At 43.1% G+C, this 19832-nt stretch overlaps 1 protein-coding gene and 1 long non-coding RNA gene across 19 annotated transcripts in view; one reads left to right on the top strand and one right to left on the bottom strand.

Annotated features, from left to right (window-relative positions):
* The window catches only part of MYCBP2 (MYC binding protein 2), a 194981-nt gene extending 177493 nt beyond the window's left edge, over positions 1 to 17488 (bottom strand). For all 18 annotated transcript variants that reach the window (XM_035320138.1, XM_035320146.1, XM_035320190.1 and 15 more), the window contains exon 1: positions 16846 to 17488. In XM_035320138.1, coding sequence (XP_035176029.1) covers positions 16846 to 17111 — 266 coding nt within the window. In that variant the 5' untranslated portion in view covers positions 17112 to 17488. The remainder of the gene's footprint in view (positions 1 to 16845) is intronic.
* Positions 9987 to 18733, top strand: LOC118163588. The gene is made up of 3 exons (XR_004749131.1): positions 9987 to 10343; positions 11316 to 11318; positions 18723 to 18733. It is a non-coding gene; the product is annotated as an uncharacterized LOC118163588 (long non-coding RNA).
* Positions 18734 to 19832: the final 1099 nt, after the last annotated feature.

The following is a 19832-nucleotide window of genomic DNA, read 5'->3' as shown; positions in this document are numbered from 1 at the left end:
GTTTCTGCAGCATCAAGGCCTTTCCAGCTTCCCAGTCCACATGCCCTACCTTCCACTGAACAGATGAAGGCGTGCACAAGAGGTTGGTGGGCACACAACCAGGCAGCTGACCCCCAACTAGCTGAAGGGTGCTCCATGCCATATAACAGCATGCTTAGCAGCAAAAAGGGAAAATAAGGGGTTTATGGAGGTTAGCTATCTTTGCTCAGTAACAGGATGAGCACTGGTCAACCTGTGGAGTGGTGAGTCATTGCCTTTGCATCACTTTTGTTTTCTTTCTCTCTTCTTCTATTTTTCCTTCAATAATTAGCCAATTATGTCAAAACGCAAGTTTTTTTTTTTGTTTGTTTGTTTTTTTTTTTTTACTTTTACTCTCCATTTCTTGTTGCTCCATCCCTCTAGAGGTGGAGGAACAAGCAAGTGGCTATGTGTTGCTTAGCTCTCTTTCAGGGTTAATCCACAACAACACTTGACAGGTGTTTTCCCTATGAAATTATTAAATACTGCCAATACTGCTGATCATGGTGCCATCGTATCTTTGGTAATCCTACTAGAAAGGTGTTTGTGAGGTCTTTATCTCCCTTATGATAATGCCGTTGTTTTTTTTTTTACTTCTTTATGTTAGAAAAAAAACAGTTTATTTTTCCTCTTTTCCCATGACCAACCTGAATTTATTTCAATTCTCAGGATAAACAAAAGCATCTTCTGCCAGTTAAACAGTCTCATTTCCTTCAGCTTAAACCACAGATCATTTACATCACTGTCGTGAATTTCATTATCTTATAGTCATACCTAGCTTTTCAGGAAAAGGGACAATGAAGCCCCCCAATCCTCAGCTACAAACAAAAGGCCAAGAATTACTTCAGGTTTCCTACAGAAAATAATCTGTCATGCATTTTGGAAAAAAAAAATGAAAAAAAAAAAACACTCCAACAGCACGAACACCTTCACTTCATAATTTTATACAACATGTGGAAGCTATCATGAAGAACTTAGACCTTAACTTTCCTTCACTTTGGTTTTACATTTGTTCATATTGGTTGCTTTCCCTTAGAGCTAAACATTTATTGAGGTTATCATCTTCAGTAATACTTGCAATCTTTCCCAGCTTTGCATCACCTACAAACATGTCATCTCCAACCTCAATCCTATCTCTGAAAACACGGCTGCGGAGATGCAGGAGTTCAGGACCTAGGACAGATCCAGATGCACAACCGCTGCTGCTCCAGGCATCGGGCCATCTGGCAGCAGGCCGGCTGGCAGCATGTAGCCACAGTGGGTTTCTAACAGGTATAAACCCACTTGGCATTAAAACAGGATCAGCCAAATTAGCAGCTGGAAGGCAACGCAAAAATATTCAACTACAGGAAGGCTACAGTCCAGCCAGAGTAGATGGGGACAAGACTAGCTTGTCTCATTTGCATCTGTTCGAAGTTCAGCGTGTCTCCCAGAGCAGACCCAAGGCCAGATGTACAGATCTCATATACTCCTAGCTGATCTGCTACAACAAGACATTCTGAGCTTGCTTCAGTTCATAGCAAGCTAAGTTGAAGGACAGGCTAGAGCTGGGTCCAAACTTAACTATCATCTGACTTAAAATAACTTTAGCACTTAAAATTAAAAAAAAAATAAATAAATTAAGCATTATTTTTGGGAAATACTAGTTTTCTTGCATAATTTTAAAAAATTAGTTTTAGGTAACTGTTAATAGCGACCAAGGATTGTTTCCCAGCATCCTAGTTTCATCTAGGATAATTTTCTTCACTGTAGCTGGTATGGTGTTGTCTGGATTTAGGAGAAGAGTATTGTTAATAACACACTGATGGATTAGTTGTTGCAGAGCAGTGCTTACACAGAGCCAAGGACTTCCCAGCTTCTCACACTGCCTGCCAGTGAGCAGGCTGGGGGTCCACCAGGAGCTGGGAGGGGACAGAACCAGGACAGCTGGCCCAGGCTGGCCATAGTGGCACGCTCAGCAATAAAACTGAAGGGAGTTAGCTGGGGGTCTGCTCAGGAACTGGCTGGGGATTGGTCAGCAGGCAGTGAGCAACTGCACTGTGCATCACTTCTTTTGTGTATTTTTTTTTTTTTTGCATTCCCCCCCTTCCACCTTTTCTGTCATATTAGACTGCCTATAAAGGCAGTCTCAACCTGTGAGTTTTACCTTGCTATCAGTCCTCTCCCCCATCCCACTGAGGGGGGCAGGTGGAGCGAACAGCTGTGTGGTGCTGAGCTGCCTGCTGAGTTAAACCACAACACCCAGACAGGGCTCATCATAAATCCACTTTGTCTGACTTATCACCTTGATTTATAAAATATATTTTTTAGTACTTTTAGAAATGTAGTCTCTAAAGTACATCAGATCTTTTTATCCATTTTTAACTCAGGAACTCTTTATCAATCTGCTTTATATGTCTTTTAGAACCTCATACATCTATGAAGTCTCCAAGATAATTCCTAATAGCTCTGAAATTGTCTCAGCCTGATGTTGGTTTTTCCAACCAACATACAGGGGAATTTCATCAGGTTTGAGAAAACACCAAACTACTCCCTAGCCTGTTAGTTCTCTCTTCTTGCCTTCATCACTGATTGCAATTGTTTTAACATACCATGAGGCACTACCGTCTTTTCTACTGGATCTGCATCAGTTTTCAACCACGTAGAAAAAAATCAGTACTACACTGAACTACAATGATGTGTATTTTGTGCTTTTTCTTTATCTTCTAAATAATTTATCTGATATGTGATCACACAGATGAAGGGTAGAGCCATTACGGAGAGACATTAAAGCAACTGCAGCCTCTGCTGGGTTTCCCTATCTCCCATGCCATTTACTCCATCCTCCAAAGTGCTCCAAAACAGCTGTTAATTTGTAATCCAGTTTGAAGTTTGATCTTAACATCAAATAGCATAACGGAGAACCACAGCTGATAAATACTAGTGTGCCTGTCAGCAAGACACTTACTACTCGCTGTTTTTTTGCTGTGGAAGTTCAACTATTAAGGGCTTCAAAATATAGGAAAGGGAATACTGAAGAAAAAAGGGTTATCAGTGTTGAAGAACTCAAAATTGTGGGACTGTATTTCTTCCTTTATTGCAAGAAGTAACTTGCTTTTTATTTATTTTTTTTACAGGGCATAGATCATTTCTGTTAACTGACAAACATCTGTCAAATATAAAACCAAAGGAAGGGTGGGAGGGAAGTCAACAAAATGTTGGGACAAACCAGAAACTGCTCACATGACGGAGCTGACGATACGAACCAGTACGACTGGATCTTGTTACCATGCACCTCTTCCTACAGGACTGTTAGGACAACTGTGTAGCTTTTATTTAAAACTGCATCAGTTTACTACCTTTTCAGTTCCCCTCTTATTCCCCCTACTTCCCTGGAACTGGCGTGGAGGTCCGATATATATTTACAGTAACATGCCCACCACAGCTCGAGCACAGCCTTGCTGCAAGAACAGACTGTTCAACACCCCTTGGGTTTGTTCCCTGGGAACTGTCAGAACAACAGGTAAGCCTCTTATAAATGCTTCTCATCCTGGGCTATTTTCCTACGAATTACCGAATCACAGGCTCACGTAGGTTAGAAGGGCGGTAACTTTGCTGGACAGTAACTGAGCACTGGCAGAAGTTACCCAGAGAAACTGTGGAGTCTCCTTCCTTGGAAACCTTCAAAAGCCACCTGGACATGGTCCTGGGCAACCTGCTCTGGGTGTCCCTGCTAGAGCAGCAGGCTGGACCACAAAGGCTCCAGAGGTTCCCGCCAGCCTCAACCATGCTGTGGTTCTAGGAACTGCCCTGCTCTGGCACAGTGAGCTAGAGATGGCTGCCCAGGACCATATACAGTTGGATTCTGAATATTTTCAAGGAAGGAGGGAAGGAGACTCCACAACTTCTCTAGGCAACCAGTTGGCCACTATACCAAGAAGAGCCTAGTTAATTCTTCTTCATTCCCTCCCACCAACCTATTTACAACATTGATAAGACTGCACTTGAGCCTCCTCTTCTCCAGACTGACAGTCCCAGCTCTCAGCCTTTCGTCAGAAGAGAGGTACTCCAGACTCATCTGTGTGGCCTTTTGGTGGACATTCTCCAGAAGTTCCATTTCTGTCCTGTACTGAGACCAGAAGTGAACTCAGTTCTCCAGATGCAGCCTCACCAGAGCTGAACAGGGAGGGAGGATCACCTCCCCTCAACCTGCCGGCAACACTTCCTAACCCAGCCCAGAAGGCTGTCTGCCTTCTCTGCCACAGGGGCACATTACTGGCTCAAAGTCAGCTTGTTGTCCACCTAGCACCCCAAGCTACTTCTCTGCAGAGCTGCTCTGCAGCTGGCCAGCCCCCCAGCACCTACCAGTGCCTGTGGATAATCCTCCCCGGATGCAGGATTCTACGTTTCTCTTTGCTGATCTCGATTAGTCTCCTCTCAGCCCAGTTCTCCAGCCTGTCCTGGTCCCTCTAAATGGCAGCACAACCATGTGGTGTATGAGCCACCCGTCCTGGTTTTGTTCTCTGGCAAACCTGCTGAGGGTGCGCTGTCTCAACATCCAGGTCATTAACGAAGATGTTAAACAGTATTGTTACCAGTATCAACCCATGGTACACTACTGGAGGCTTTCCTCTGTGTCAGTCACTTGTGTCACTGATGGCAAGCCTCCGGACACAGAGCCCGCTTATACAACACACGGTTTGTCAGCCTGTCTACATGGATGTCATGGGAGACAGGGTCCAAAGTCTTACTGAAGGAAAGGTAAAGAATATCACTGCTTCCTCTGCCCCGAAGGTATCTGTAGATGTTGTTGAAAAATACTGGGAGTATTATTACTTTCCATCGTGGGCTGCAGATGTTTTAAGGAAGTCACCAGTGAGAATCACTGCAGAAGGAAACCACTCAGCTTGAGTGACAGATCTCAAAACAAAACTAGAGAGTACAATCAATCCTTCCCCAAAATAATAAAAGCTTGATTTTTTTGATTGTTGATAAAAAATATTATCCTCAGATCACTTCAAATATTTATAAGCATTACTAGCATTACTATCTTCATGTGGTACATCTGAGATCTACTGTTTGAGGAACTCCACCACCTTTTAGTAAAAGCAAGCAATAGCTCAACACTCATTCTAACAGCCACGTGTATGTCCCCCAAACCATTACCAGTTTCTGTACTATCTTCTTTGCGTTATTAAGGAAGCATTCTGATGTATATTTTCATCATGCCAATATAAAAGGCAAGTCAGAGCTTAAGCAGTTTATCTACAGATGGAAAAATCATCAAAAAAATCCAGCCACTTCAATCTGTAAATCAGGGCAAGGAATATCAACTGCAATCCAATTAAAATAGGAAAAAACAGAAGCAAGCTAGTAGGACAGGCTAAACTAGTTTTCTAAAGGATCTGAAGAGAAAAGGTTAAAAAAAAATCAGAAGAGGTGTCTGATGGATTTGGGAGAACACAGCATGGGGAAGAATACAGAGCTAGGCAGAAGCTACACGTAAGTTAAGACATGAAACGTCTGGAATACAGCTAAGGCTAACAGCCGTCTTACTGCAGTCTGGGACTCTTTCCTGCACACTCTGGTACAGAAAAAGAAGAAAAAAAAAACATTTTATTACTTACTTTCTCAGTTGGGAATTTAATGCGCTGCTGTTTGTGAGCAGAAATTGCAGATCGTTTTAATCACAACTTCTTAGTTTCATAACTCAGAGCAATTTCTCAAGTTTATGACATAACATTATATCATTATTACTATTACATGATTTTTTGAAACAATTAGCATCGTTTTTCCTCGAAAATCTAATTTTTGGAGGCTTAAGGAAGCAGGTTATTCAGCGTGCTGGAATATCCTTTTTAAACCTTTAAACCAACTAGACAAGTGAAATGGATCTGATTTTAATTTAATGGTGACAGAATAGCAGAACTGCAAAACAGTATCTAGAAATTTCCCTTTTACAAATAAAATGTTTGATATATTTATGCTGTTTTAGTAGCACAGAGAACGCACAAGGAAGCACACCTACAAAGTATTCTCTGCACAAAGAGAATGCTTTCTCATCACAATCACTGACAAGTATAGTTTCTTTTCTGTAATTACCTGATTTTTCATATATTAGCTGAAACATTATCCATGAAATTAGATCTGCAAGAATACATGTAAGTAAAATATTCTACTTCAAGTTTTTCAGTGTGGAGGAAAGCATTTTGTATCTCTCACCTCTACAGACAGCTTTAGGGCTATTTTTTATTTGCTTAGGTGAAAATAAAAAAGCCTTTCTGCCATAGCAAAAACAGTACCAGAATCTCTGGCCATATTCCTATCCAAATGCAACCACCAAAACTGAAGCGTGTAAAGTTTTTTTTTTTTAATTTTCATCGTATCAGGGGAATTTTAATTTAGAGAATCAGCTCCATGACATTAAGGAAGAACTTTACTTAAAGAGAGCACACTTTAAGAAAAAGCACGCTACAGCTGTTAATGACAGTACTAAATCCTTAGACAGAGGAACTACTATTACAAAGAAACAAGTAAATACTGCGCCATCTGCACTGGACAGCACAAGCTGCAAACACCTAGTGCACACTACTGAAAACTTACAATTCTCTATCAAAACGGTCAACACTCTATATTCTACTACATTCTAGTGATAAAATGGGATAGCGTTTGAAGAGAAAGGGGACAGAATACCTCGAAAAAAAATAAGATATGAGAGATGAGGCAGTGATAGCAGCTCAGAACAGGAGAATATGGTATGTAAGATCAAGCTCATCTCAATGTAGTGCAAAAGACTGGCCACAGATCTGTATAAAGACAATCATTGGATTAAAGGCTTAGCAACAGAAAAGATGAGTGATGTTATCAACAAGACAGAGAATGCTGGAGAAGTGAAATGAAGAGTTCAGGGTTTGACCTTGTTAAGGCTCAAACTCTTAGCTAGGTATTTTACCAGATTGACAGGGCCCATGATCAAAACAACCTAAATCCTAGGACAACTGCAGCATAAGTTATAGAAGATGCTTCCAACTATTTACATTTGTAGACCTATAAAAATTTTCAGTAGTGGTTTGGATCATTCTAATGAATTTAAAACTAAAAACAATGGGCTTTTTTTTTTTTCCACCTTATCTTACTTCCGTTTTCATAGGATCTATGAAGTGTTTTCCAGGAGTTCACAAACCACAGTTGCAAAACCATTACCTTAAACAATTATGCTTGGCAACATGAATCAAGTAAAATCAAGGGAAGAAAATGAAAAATAAGGAATGGCACTAATCTAACCAAAGGGCTCCAGATTTATATGGGGACAACATAGCTGAACGTTTGTTTCTTGTCTAAGCTGTGCAACTAGTATAGACTTACTTATTAAATTAGTAAGAAAAGAAAAATACCCATAGTTTTCTCACACTAAAGTAGCAATAGATATATCACATGCAAAGAAAAAAGTATCGTACACTTACAACAATAAAAACTTAGTCCCTCACATTTATCAGCCTGAAGGAAGGTACTGAGCTATGATACGCTATTTACTAAGAAATATTGGTTGCTAAGAAAAAAATGAAGAATATATTTAAACATATAAAAACCATGTATCTTAATGTAGCCATTTTGAGCACAAATAACCCACTCCCTTTGCCAATTTCTAGTACTCATCTTCTGGAGTGGTACAATGGTAGGAATTGACTGTGAACGGTTACTTAGCAAGAGTATCTTTAAAATATAAAAGCTTTCATTAATTCTAACACTATTAATCCAACTAGCATCTCAGTCTAAAGCACTGTTTATGGCAAACAAGGTAAGAAAGAGAAATGCAACCATGTTTTCGAGAGATGCTGTAAGGAGTCAAGTTTCCGAAGTAAACACAGGACACAAAACAGTTTGCAGGAAATGGTTCAGTACAAAAGACTTATGGATATATGTGCTCTCTATAAACACATCAGTAGTCATATCAAGAGAAGAATTTACTACAGCATCCTCAAAATATTGTGGCCAAGAGGAAGAGCATAACATGGCAGGGGACGAGGCACGGAGTGGAAGAGGTGTGAAAGAAAAAAATAAAAAAATAAAAAAAACCTTCACGCAGTGGAAGCACAAATTCAACATCAAGCTCTCGGGAAGCAGAAAGCCCATTCAACTCATTTAACACAGCCAGCAGCGGGGGATGGTAACTTCTTATATTACTCCAGCTCCAGCCTAACCTTAACTGCTTATGTTTGTCACTTAACAGACCACCAGTCTGCCAGAGCAGCTAGCATAACTGGAATCGAAACATTAACTGCCATTCCCTCACAGTTTAAAAGCAAAGCGGCAACAAAAACACAAAAGAACCCCCACCACAAACTAGCATTGAAAGAAAAAAGAGACTGGATCACATAAACAGATGGTCTCAAATCAGTAGGTGGAAGAATCCCAGGGACACACAGATTAGTCTGAAGATTGCTGAGAATAGAATATCAGACTCAATATTAAATTGCCATCAGAACTCATGTCTTTAAAAAAATGGAAGCCCAGTCCCAATTAAACAAAATTAGCTCTAATTATTCCTTGAACCATGAAGCTGTCGCCCATCTTGAAATAAATTAGAAAAAAAAAATCAGTCACTGGATAAAATATTAAGGAAATGAAGTAAACCACAAATGTTGCAAATCTAATAGGCCATTTTTTCTCATCCTGTCCTACTTAGAAGTTGTATTATTTTTATGTTTGGGTATTAAAATTCCAAATTCTTGTGAACTTCAGCAGAATATTCAGGCAATGTTGGCTGGTTTAAAGTGGAAGAAACTTCACACAACATGAGCTTAATTTAATGTAACAGTTGACTACTACAAGCATAAAGCTAATAACTGAGTCTGAGGTGCCGCTGCAGTTGAGGACTTTGCCACTCTATAAATACCAACACCTACAAATCACATTCACACAAATATTCTCATCAATAATCCACAACCTGATGTTCAGAAAGGATAAACTGATCTAGAAACACAGCATTTTGGAGCATGCTGAGTAGCCAAGATCCTCAAAGTTAGCAGCAGTAACAAGAGATCACCAAACATCAAGGATCAGTCTACCAAGAAAATGACAAAGGGCCTTACCTATGCTTAAATGGTGTCTGTAATGATCCTGAAGCTTAAATGGAAGAGCCAATAATGGGAAAGAGAGGCAGCAATCTGCTGTCATAATTTTCTGGAAAGATGCTTCCTGAGACAATTACGATATAAACACTAAAAAGCCTTAACCAATAATGATCAAAATACTACTGCTAAATTTGTACATTCCCAATACAAATGATTTGGTAACAAACTGACATGTTCTGCACAGAATTGCCTTCGTTCTCTGCTGGTCCACACTCCCCATGTCCCTAAATAGCAGCTCACACAGTAGCTGCTGATACTTGACACGCACTCATACAAGCACACTCTCAGAGCTACAAAACCTAGTTTCACAGGGCTTTTTTTGTAAATTCTGTTCAGTTCCAGCACGGCCTGAAATTGAACTTGTGACAGAAAAACAAGACGTTCTACACAGTATTATTTTGTACTCCAAAATAAATAGAAGAACCACACAGTGTGATTCTATCACATGCACTAATGCCTTTCCAAATTACACACACTCCTCCTTCACAAGAAATAGAAGGACTCGTGACTACAAAGGTCTCCTGTAGCATCACTAGACATCTAAAGAAGTTTCCACATCCATTTTGGCAAAATGGAAATTCCTTTCTAGCAATCCACAAAAACAGAATATTCCCCTCATGGATTCCATTTTTTTGTAATTTTTCAAATCAGAGAAAGAGAGAATTCACATTGTCCTTTTAAAAGGACATTAGAAATTTTAGTCTATTTGCCAGTGTTTTCCACCCTCATTTTATCAACTTGACTTATTAATAATTTTGCAATCAGACAAGTTACTTGCTTCTTTCCCATTCCATTTTCTATGCCAACACTGAAGAAACACAAACCATATTAGACTAAGCACCTACTATAGCATCTCTAAAACAAAAAACATCTGTAAAACAACTTCCATTATCACAATATATGTGAAAAAGATATATAAAATTCATGGCTTTAGTTTAACAACAAGTTAATCCCAACTAACTAAAAGCAGAATAAATCGTCTAGTCGTAGAAATCCTGAGTTGGAAGGGACCCACAAGGATCACTGAGTCCAGCTCTTGGCTCCACACAGGACCATCCAAAAATCAGACCGTATGTCCGAGAGCACTGTTCAAACACTCCTTGAACTCTGGCAGACTCAGGGCTGTGACCACTGCCCTGGGGAGCCTGTCCCAGTGCCCAACCACCCTCTGGGTGCAGAACCTTTCCCTAACCCCCAGCCTGACCCTCCCCTGTCCCAGCTCCATGCCATTCCCTCGGGTCCTGTCGCTGTCCCCAGAGAGCAGAGCTCAGCGCCTGCCCCTCCGCACCCCTCGTGAGGGAGCTGCAGGCCGCCATGAGGCCTCCCCTCAGCCTGCTCTGCTCTGGGCTGAGCAAACCAAGGGACCTCAGCCACTCCTCACACATCTTGCCCTCTAGGTACTTCACCAGCTTTGTTGCCCTCCTTTGGATGTTTTATGTCTTTCTTATATTGTGGCACCCTAGACCACACACACAGCACTCAAGGTGAAGCTGCACCAGCACAGAGCAAATTGGGACCATCGCTTTCCCTGATCATCTAGCAATGCCACCTGTGCTTGATCAACCAAGGGCATGGTTGGCCCTTTTGGCTGCCAGGACACGCTGTTGGCTCATGTTCAACTTGCTGTCAACCAGAACAGCAGATCCCTTTCTGCAGGGCTGCTCTCCAGCCTCACATCCTCCATTCTGTACATATAGACAGGGCTGCCCCATCCCAGGTGCAGAATCCAGCACCTGCCCTTGTTAAACTTCATATTGTTAGTGATTTGCCCAGCCCTCTGATTTGTCCAGATCTCTCTGCAAGGCCTCTCCACTCTAGAGGGAGCTAATAGCTCCTCACAAATTAGTGTCATCTGCAAACTTACTTAATATGTACTTGAGTCCTGCATCCAAGTCACTGATGAAAACATGGAAGAGAACTGGCCCTAAAATGGAGCCCTGTGGCCCCCACTAGGGACTGCCTGCCAGCCTGATGCAACCCCATTTACTGTAACACTTTGAGCCTGGCCTGTCAGCCAATTAATTGTTCACCCATCACATTATGTATTTATCTAGACGTATGCTGGACATTTTGTCCAGAAGGATACTGCATTGAAAGCTTTTCTGAAATCCAAAATGATTGTTATCAGCTGGCTTCCCTTGGTCACCTAGACAGGTGGTAACCTTGTCATAAAAGGAAATTAAGTTTGTTAAACAGGACTTTCCCCTCATGAACCCATATTGGCTGTGTCCAATGACCGTGTTGTCTTTCAGACATTTTCCAATAACTCCCTGAATAATCTTCTCCATAATTTTACCAGGCACTGAAGTGAGACTGACAGGCCTGTAATTACCAGGGTCTTCTTTCTTGAACCTCTTGAAAATCGGGACAGAATTTGCCAGCTTTCAGTTGATTGGGAACTCCCTAGAGTGGCCAACAGCAGCATCTGTGTAGCCCTCCCACATCACCCAACCTCACTTTCAGTGTCTGTACTTTCTTTTTCCTCCCCATCTGTAGAAGGATCAGGATCTCTCTTTTTCTCCTGATTTCCTGCTCAGCCTCTGTCCTGCCTCCTTGACTTCCAACATTTTGGAACTGCCTGCTCCTGTGCTCCTAAGAAGTGGTACCCAAAAAGTGCCACTGACAGTACCAGTAACAATGAAGGACCCCAGTAACAATGAAGGACCCCAGTAACAATGAAGGACCCCAGTAACAATGAAGGACCCCAGTGCCTTCAAAAGCAGTTTCCCTGGGGCCCTTATTATCTAGTTCCCCGAGCAGCCTGAAGCCTGCTCTCCCCATATCCAGGGTTGAAAATCAAGTATTAAAGCACTGCAGCTAAAATTACTATATTGTAACTAAAATGCCTAAAGCAGAGAGCAACTCTTATTAGCTTTTCAAAAGGAAAGGCTAGTTTAACGTAAGATTCAGCAGCACGTAAATTTTCTAAAACAAAAACCAAAGTTTTAAGTTTACATACGGACTTACTTCAACTTTCTTTTCGGTAAAATGACATTTACAAAACAATAAGAATTGAAAAACAGAGAAGCAAATCTTTTTAAAGGAATAAAGCGGTAAAATAATACTTAATTCTTCACAATAATAAAAAAAAAAAACTAATAATTTTATTGGTCTCTATGTATATTAACCTTACTTTTTCAATCAAATGAATGCTTCCATGTTTCTTTGCAATTATAGTTTCATCAAACAAAAACAACAAAAGTATCAAGTCCCAAACAGAAAGCAGCTTATAGCTTTTGTAAAGATTTTAGATCTTAGGAAATTTAGGCTTTCTGGTGTACCAACTACCACATCTACACAAATTTCATATATCTAAATATAATAAACATGGTTTCTACACATGCTTTAGTAACTTAGCACAAAGGTGAATTATTTCAATAGCATTTCTCCAATAACATTTTGAGAAGTATATATTAATGAAGTATAAATTTAAAGTACTCCACAGCCAAAAAAGTGTTGCATTTTGAGCATAAGGGGCATATGGGAAGACTTAGGGGCATAAGGGAAGACTTTAGACTTTCACTTAACTGTGTAAGGCTTAAACAACGAACAGTGATGATTCTGCTCCAAAGGATGTATAGTTTACTACTATGAGTGCAGATGAGCTGGCCTACCTCCCCAAGTTTCTTTATCATCCAATGGAAAGAATCGTCATGAAACAAAAGATATTGGCTGCCTCTTCTTCAGTCAAAATGGCTGGAGAAACAACCTCCGATTTCTGGTCAACAGCAGAAATCTTATACTCTAGCAATAACCGAAATTTTCCTTGGTCTTAAGGCATGCCACTTCACATCATTAAGATTTTGTTTGTTTGTTTTTCTTCCCAGAATACAAATACAAGCCTTTTTTTCTGTGAGGGAACTAATATAAAAGAGGCAACTCCAGCAAGGAAGTAATGGACAAAAAAACGTAATCCAGAAAAAGCAGCTGTATTTTTAGGGTCCCGATGCTTCTACATTAATTGATAGGACGCAACTATGTAAAGAACAAATTAAGAATATGATAAGCTCATCAGTATGACTCACTTTAGTAAGGAGCATAAAGAGTATATTCAATATTACTATTCATTATTATTCAATAAATACTGCTGCATCTCTGATACCTAGTATTACTAGAGAAATACAGACACAGTCCTTATAAGTAATTGAAAATGCATACGGGATCAAAGAAGAACCTGTTTGGAAACCATTCTTGGACCTATCTGCATGATGTTACTTTCACAATTGCTGAGTTTATGTTCTTCAGGGAAAAAAAAAAAAAAATCTTTTTGGTAAAGATCAATTGATAGCTGCAAACCAGATGGGAACATACTCAGATGTGAGTGTGAAATTACTATTATTTCAGAATATATTGTCACTGTAATATTAAAAACTCATATTAGTCAAAATTATTATTAGTAAACACCTTCATTACAAGACAGGCCACAACAAAGCAGTTACAAATTCATTTCTATCTGTATATGACAGAAGATTTCAAAGAACACAATAAACCTACTTGATATCCTAGTATATGTACAAAATTAAAAGAAAAGCAAAGGGTCTGACAGTTTAGGGAAAGCCCTGAGATTCACAAGAATTAGTAGCAGCAATTCAGCTGGATAAGAGATGCTTGTTAGGATTAAATTCCAAGTGATAAATCAGGAAAAAAAAACTATATATTTGAAGACAGCAAAATGTGAAAATCAGAAACACCTTCAAAGTGCCCTATTTTGTAAATACAAAGCTTCAAGGAGTGAAAACAGCTAAGAGCTTCTATTATTCTCAGTAACAGAGAGCAGACTTCAAGTTTCATCCACTCAGAACCCATGTATGAGTGGGTTCATGATCTAATAACATGAAGCATTTACTTGTCCTCTGAAGAGGCTCCTACTTCCTATACATGTTTTACAGACCCTCATGGCTGTACCAGCCATAATGCCATTAATGGTCACCTTCATATATTTTGGTAGCCAAAAAAGCACAGACTACAAATTAAACATACTCGAAGTAGATTCATCTTCCAAACCAAACTTGATTTGACATGTAAATTTCCCACTGCTCTGGAACTGTAACAGATTCTTTAAGTTGTCATCTGACCAGAGATAGCTGTACATTAAATTACAGGATTAGATACTTTATTTCTGTTCCCTTTCATAAAATTATTAGCCTGGTACTGGTGGCAAAAGCAGCCTCTTTCCTCCCACCTCTCCGTGCAAAGATTTCTGTGCTACCAACCCCTCACGCTGTCACAAGCATGGGTACAATCGCAAGGTGAGCCAGATCGGGGAATTAGGCTGGATTACAACAAACCATTTTTGCCAAGTTAATTTTAACCCAGCGTGAATCTCTAATCTGTTACTGCAAGAGACTATATAAATAATTATGTAAACACGGTGGGGGCAACATGCATAGCAACCAAACCATCTTCTTTGGAAACCAAAGTTTTTGTAACACCACAGCCAGCATTACAGGAGGATATGCAAAGCACTGCTAGCGCGTTTCAAAGCCAATTGCTCCATCCTATTCAACACGTGATATTCATTGTTTTCAGGTGACAGCTAGCACAAACACCTTGCAAATGTGAAATCAATCTTATGTGCAACTTTTAAACATTCTTCACAATGCCTCATTTCCTCTTCTGTGCACAAGCATTCTAATACGGCTCTCTACTTCTTCATAAACGTTTAAGTCAATGTTTGGAATAAAAGGGCTCAATGAAGCATTGACCACACTATTTTAACCACAGAGCACAATTTTGCAGACATGAAGCAAAAATTCTATGTCGACGTATCGCAAGCACGTTGTACTATCACCCTTCAAAGCAGAGAGCCTTAGAGCACAGGCAGATGTTAGTAATGTCTCACAATTTCTGTTTGAAGACCAACAGGTAGCTGCAATTCTCAAATCTTAAACTGGAATGTTTTGACATTCCTGTGGAAAAGCGTGGTGCTGCCATCGGTCTAATACAAGAGATGTTGGGGGTCAGTATCAAGAGATGGTGAGCAAAACCTGATTATTAAACATTAATCCTCTTAAAAATCCTACTATCCAGACTGACTATATTCACCATAATTAATTAGGTGGCATTCACCTGCCTAATACCTTAACACAATCTGTTTCCCCTGTACAGAGGATTCTGGCTTCTTTTATTTACTGTAAGACTATAAAACGTACCAAGGACAAGTGACTAACTCTAGTCTTCAAAACTGAAGATACACAACAACTTTGGAATGTCACCATTTCTCTTTTACTTGTCATTCTCATAGTAACCTGTTAGTTGGAAACAGACTCAAAATGAATGCAATTTATGGTATCTTGGAGTCAAAATTAACACATTAAGAATGAATTAAAAATATTGAAATGTACACCCACTTAAAGCTAGTATTTTCTACAGCAATAAATAGAAGAGATACCAGTTGAATTATGCTGAAACCAAAAACCATTGAGGACAAAAACTCCAAAACTACAGCTTTAAATAGAACAGACATGTCAAGGTAAAAATTCAGATTAAATATCTGATCAATCACATCTGATTAAAGCTTAACATAGATTTCTTCAGGTTTAGCACTTGCAGTCCCAAGATTAAATGCTCAAAGGTAGCAAAAGAAGACATAAAGAAAAAAGGCATGAGTGCTGAGCTAAGCAATAACAAGGGTAAAAAAACTTACAGGTACTATGTATATATATAAATACTATACATATACATGTATATACATACTATAGTATATAAATATAGTATATATATACACACAGTATGCATATATATTTTATACACATCTATATTATATATATAAATACATGTATAAAATATGTATGTATACGTATGTAAAAAAGGTATAGCTTCCCTGTCATATGATCTGAAGAGAACTCAGAAATTGCAAAGATGTCAAATGCCAGTGTTAGAGCGCACACGTTCCTGGCACTTGCCAAGCGCACATTAGGAAGATTACGTTATTCTTTAAGTTTCTTACACTATTACACACTCCCATATGCAGCCTTTTGTGGGGGAAGTGACCCCTGCTGTTCAAGTCGGGCAGAAAACCAAACAAAACCCAGAAAACACCCAAGGATACCAAGCACCTCGTGCTGTGCAGCCATTTACCAACGCAACACCGACTGAAGGGGCTTCCCTCCTGCCGTCGGGCCACCCCCACCACGCCTCACCACGGCTCAGGGCCCCATTTCCGTGCCATCCACGACCCCAAACACCTCCGGAGGGACACGGCGGGGAGCACCGGGCCAGCAGCAGGAGGGTGCCCACGCCAGCACCACCCCTCGCCCCCTTCCCATAAAGCAGCCGCCTCCTCCTCCTCCTCCTCAGGGCCCCAGCGGCGCCCCATTTCTTCTCCCTCATCTTTCCGCTTCCCGTGGGCAGCGATGCCCGGAACGAACAAAAAAATAGGATGGTGAAAGGCTGCTCTGACACACGGCCCAGCCGGCAGGACGGGCAGGTGCCGTGCGGGGCCGGCAGCCCATGACAGCCGCACGCTCAGCCCCGGCGGGGTCCCGTCACCCTGTACCGGCCCGGACTGCAGCACGGCGCCGAGCCATCGCCCTGCTGCCGGGCGGCCCGGGGCTCGCATCGCCCCCGTTGGCGAAAAGGGCGTCATCTCGCCCCAAACCTCGCTGGGGGAGGGGAGGCGAGCACAGGTAGCTGTGCCCCGGCCTCGGGGAAGGGGCGGCGGCGGAGCCCCCCGCCCGCTGATGGGCACAGGGCCGGGATGGGCGCTCGTTACCTGCCCGGGTGGCTCCCCAGCTCCCGGTCGCTCAGCGCCGCCGTGTAAATCTTCCGGTATCTGTCGGCCAGGGCCTTCCCCGAGAGCAGCAGCTGGTAGCGGCCCCGGCAGCCCAGCGACGGCGGCGCCAGGGCGCCCAGCCCGCCGGCCGAGCCCTCCTCGGGCCCCATGGGCGCGGAGCCGCCCGAGAGGAAGAAGAAGCCGCCCTCGGCCCCGGTGCAGGCGGCGGCTCCCGCAGAGGAGGCGGCGGCGGCGGCAGCGCTCATCCCCCTCCCCGCCCGCCCCCTGGTGGCTGCGCTGCCTCCCGGCCGGGCGCGGGCACGAACGCGGCCGCAGGCGGCTCCCGCTGCCTTCACCGCCGGGGCCCGGCCATGGCGAGGCCGCCAAAGCCGCCCCGCGGGCTGCTCATCCGCCGGGGACGGGACTGCGGGGACGCCGCCGCTCCTCCCCTCGGCGGCGGAGGGGAGCCAAACGCCCGCCCGAGCTCCGGCCGGGACCGTGCGCCTCGCGGCCGGCGGCGGCGGCCCGGCCGCCCGCTTCGCTTCCTCCTCCCGCTACCGGGGGGCGGAGGCCGGCGGCCGCCGCTTCCCCTCCGGAGTTTCTCCTCGGCGCCGCCGCCCTCGCCGCGCAGCCGCCCCGGCCCCACCTCCGCCTCCCTCCCTGCCGGGGCCGGGCCGGGCGCATGCGCAGCTCGGCGCCGCCCGTTCCTTCCCCCCCTCTATTACGGCGCCAAGCCGCCGGCCCTCAGATCTCAGAGGCCCCGGGGCGCCCTAACGCCGCTCCCGCCCCCTCTGTACGGAGGGAAGGGTTGTTGGGAGCCGGCCCCCGGTCCCCAGAGGCGAGGGTCGTCGTCGTCGTCCCCCCTCAGGCACCGCGGTGGCCAGAGCAGCAGTGGCGGCTGAGCCGTGAGGTGGCAGCGCCCCGGCCGCCCGGGGCTGTGCTCTGTAACGCCGTCAGGGCAGCAGCGCCCTGTCCACGCAGAAACACGGCCCCCAGAAATGGGGTTGCCACTCAAATCGCCCTCACAGCCACCACGATGCTTCCTCTGCCTTCAGCAGATAGCAGAGGCAGTGCGTTGGGCGCCCTTGCAGTGTGCTCCTCCTTCCCTTTCTCCTTAAAATTTAGCTCGTCTGTTGCGAGTTCAGCCCTGCAGTTTTGTCACACTCTTTACAGCTTTACTCAGCTTCAGGTGTACACCTCAGAATACATGCTGTAAAAGTAAAATAAAAAATGAAAAAAAAAATCCTCCTAAAATAAGACCGCATGCAAAATACAACTTAATCTAAATCTGCCGAAAACTGTCACCCAGACAAGATGTATGCTGTCGTTTATTATTATTTTCCCAAATGAAGGCCTAAAAAAAAGCCTGTAATTCTGCTGATGCTGAATACATCAGCGTACGCATATTTGCAAACAACGTCCTGCGTAACAGCAAATGCAAGTCAATATGCGACTGTAATCTTCCTTAAGCTTGTGTATAACTCCCCAGCACTTATGTATCCATGCCAAATTTCAAGCACTTTCTACAGAGGACTAGAGATGTCAAAGATAGTAAACTATGCAGGTTTTCTTAGGGATAGCTCTCACAGTCACAGAAAGATAGCCAGATTAGTGCCATCACTGAGAAAAAAAGAGTGCTTTCTGAATGTATTTAGAGGCAGAGACCATCCAAGAAGTACGTGAAATACTAACTACATAAAAAGCTTTCAGGTATAATTCTTATACTGTAACGTGTTTGGGAAAAAGAAAAAAAAAGGATAATCCAGCAGCGAGAGAAGGAACCACAGTGAGATAAGCACCACGTCTTATGGTGCTAACCACCACCAAATTGCATTCCCTCTACAAACCAGAATAATGCTTTCTAGCTCCTCTTTTAGGAACTACCTAAAATCATTCTGAGAGGCAGGAATATGGCAGAAGAGAGGGAACCCACCCAGCCACCCCCAGCACCTTTCAGCTCATTTGTATGTTTTATTGCAACAGCTGCTACTTTTCCTTCACCAAATACCCCCCCCCCCCCCCCCCCTCCCCCCCCCCCGGGATCAAATGCACTCCCTTCTGGCGTAACATTGCCTGTCATGTCTCTGCATTAATGCTGTTGTAGCCATCTTAATATGTGTGCTATAAAAGCAAAGTTCTGGCAAAGTTTTATGAAAGTGATGCAATTTATTGCAATTCTTGCGTATTGCTCCACACTCTAGAAGTTGTCTGGGCTTGTGTTGTACAGAGCCACATGCGGCATGGCGAACTTTGTTCTCCCCAAGCTGCAACTACTAATACTCTGCATCTCTTTATCTCAAGTCTTTCTGCAATTTGGGGGGAATCTCACCAATTATCCACAGTGCACGGTCCTCCTCCCATAAGCTTCAGCCTAGGATGAGCTGTAATATTTGGCAACAACCGACAGCACAACTGAGGACCCCAGGCACCAGCTGGAAAGCAGCTCTGCAGAAAAGAACCTGGGGGTCCCGGTGGACACCAAATTGAACATGGGCCAGCAGTGTGCCCTTGCCACAAAGAATGCTAATGGCATCCTGGGCTGCTTTAGGCAATTTTTTGCCAGTAGGTCATAGGAGCTTATCCTTCCCCTCTGGAAGGGGCCATACTGGTGGGGCCATACCTGGAGTACTGGGTCCAGTTCTGGGCTCCATAGTACAAGAGAGATCTGAGCATAGTGCATACTTCTGCAGTTAGCGTAACTGTGTACAGGTCCAAATTTGTGCCCAGAGGGGAGAAAAAAAAAAGTTTTGGAGAATCAGTTTGCACCAGATTAGCCCTTTGTTTTATGTAGCTGCAGAGCTTTTTATCTAACAGGAGATGCTCAGAAGACAGATTTATTATATCATCAAAACAGTCTCAGTCAACTAAAAGCTGTCATTTTTTGGTAGTTCTACTTTGCAACCAGAGCATATCTTACTTCTGACAATACTCTTTTCCTTTTTGGCAACATCTACTTGCTGCTATTGAATGAAGCACTTTGCCAGTCA

This window comes from Oxyura jamaicensis, chromosome 1 (assembly GCF_011077185.1).
Source record: "Oxyura jamaicensis isolate SHBP4307 breed ruddy duck chromosome 1, BPBGC_Ojam_1.0, whole genome shotgun sequence".
Classification (NCBI taxonomy): domain Eukaryota; kingdom Metazoa; phylum Chordata; class Aves; order Anseriformes; family Anatidae; genus Oxyura; species Oxyura jamaicensis.
This window is presented reverse-complemented; position numbering and strand designations above follow the sequence as displayed.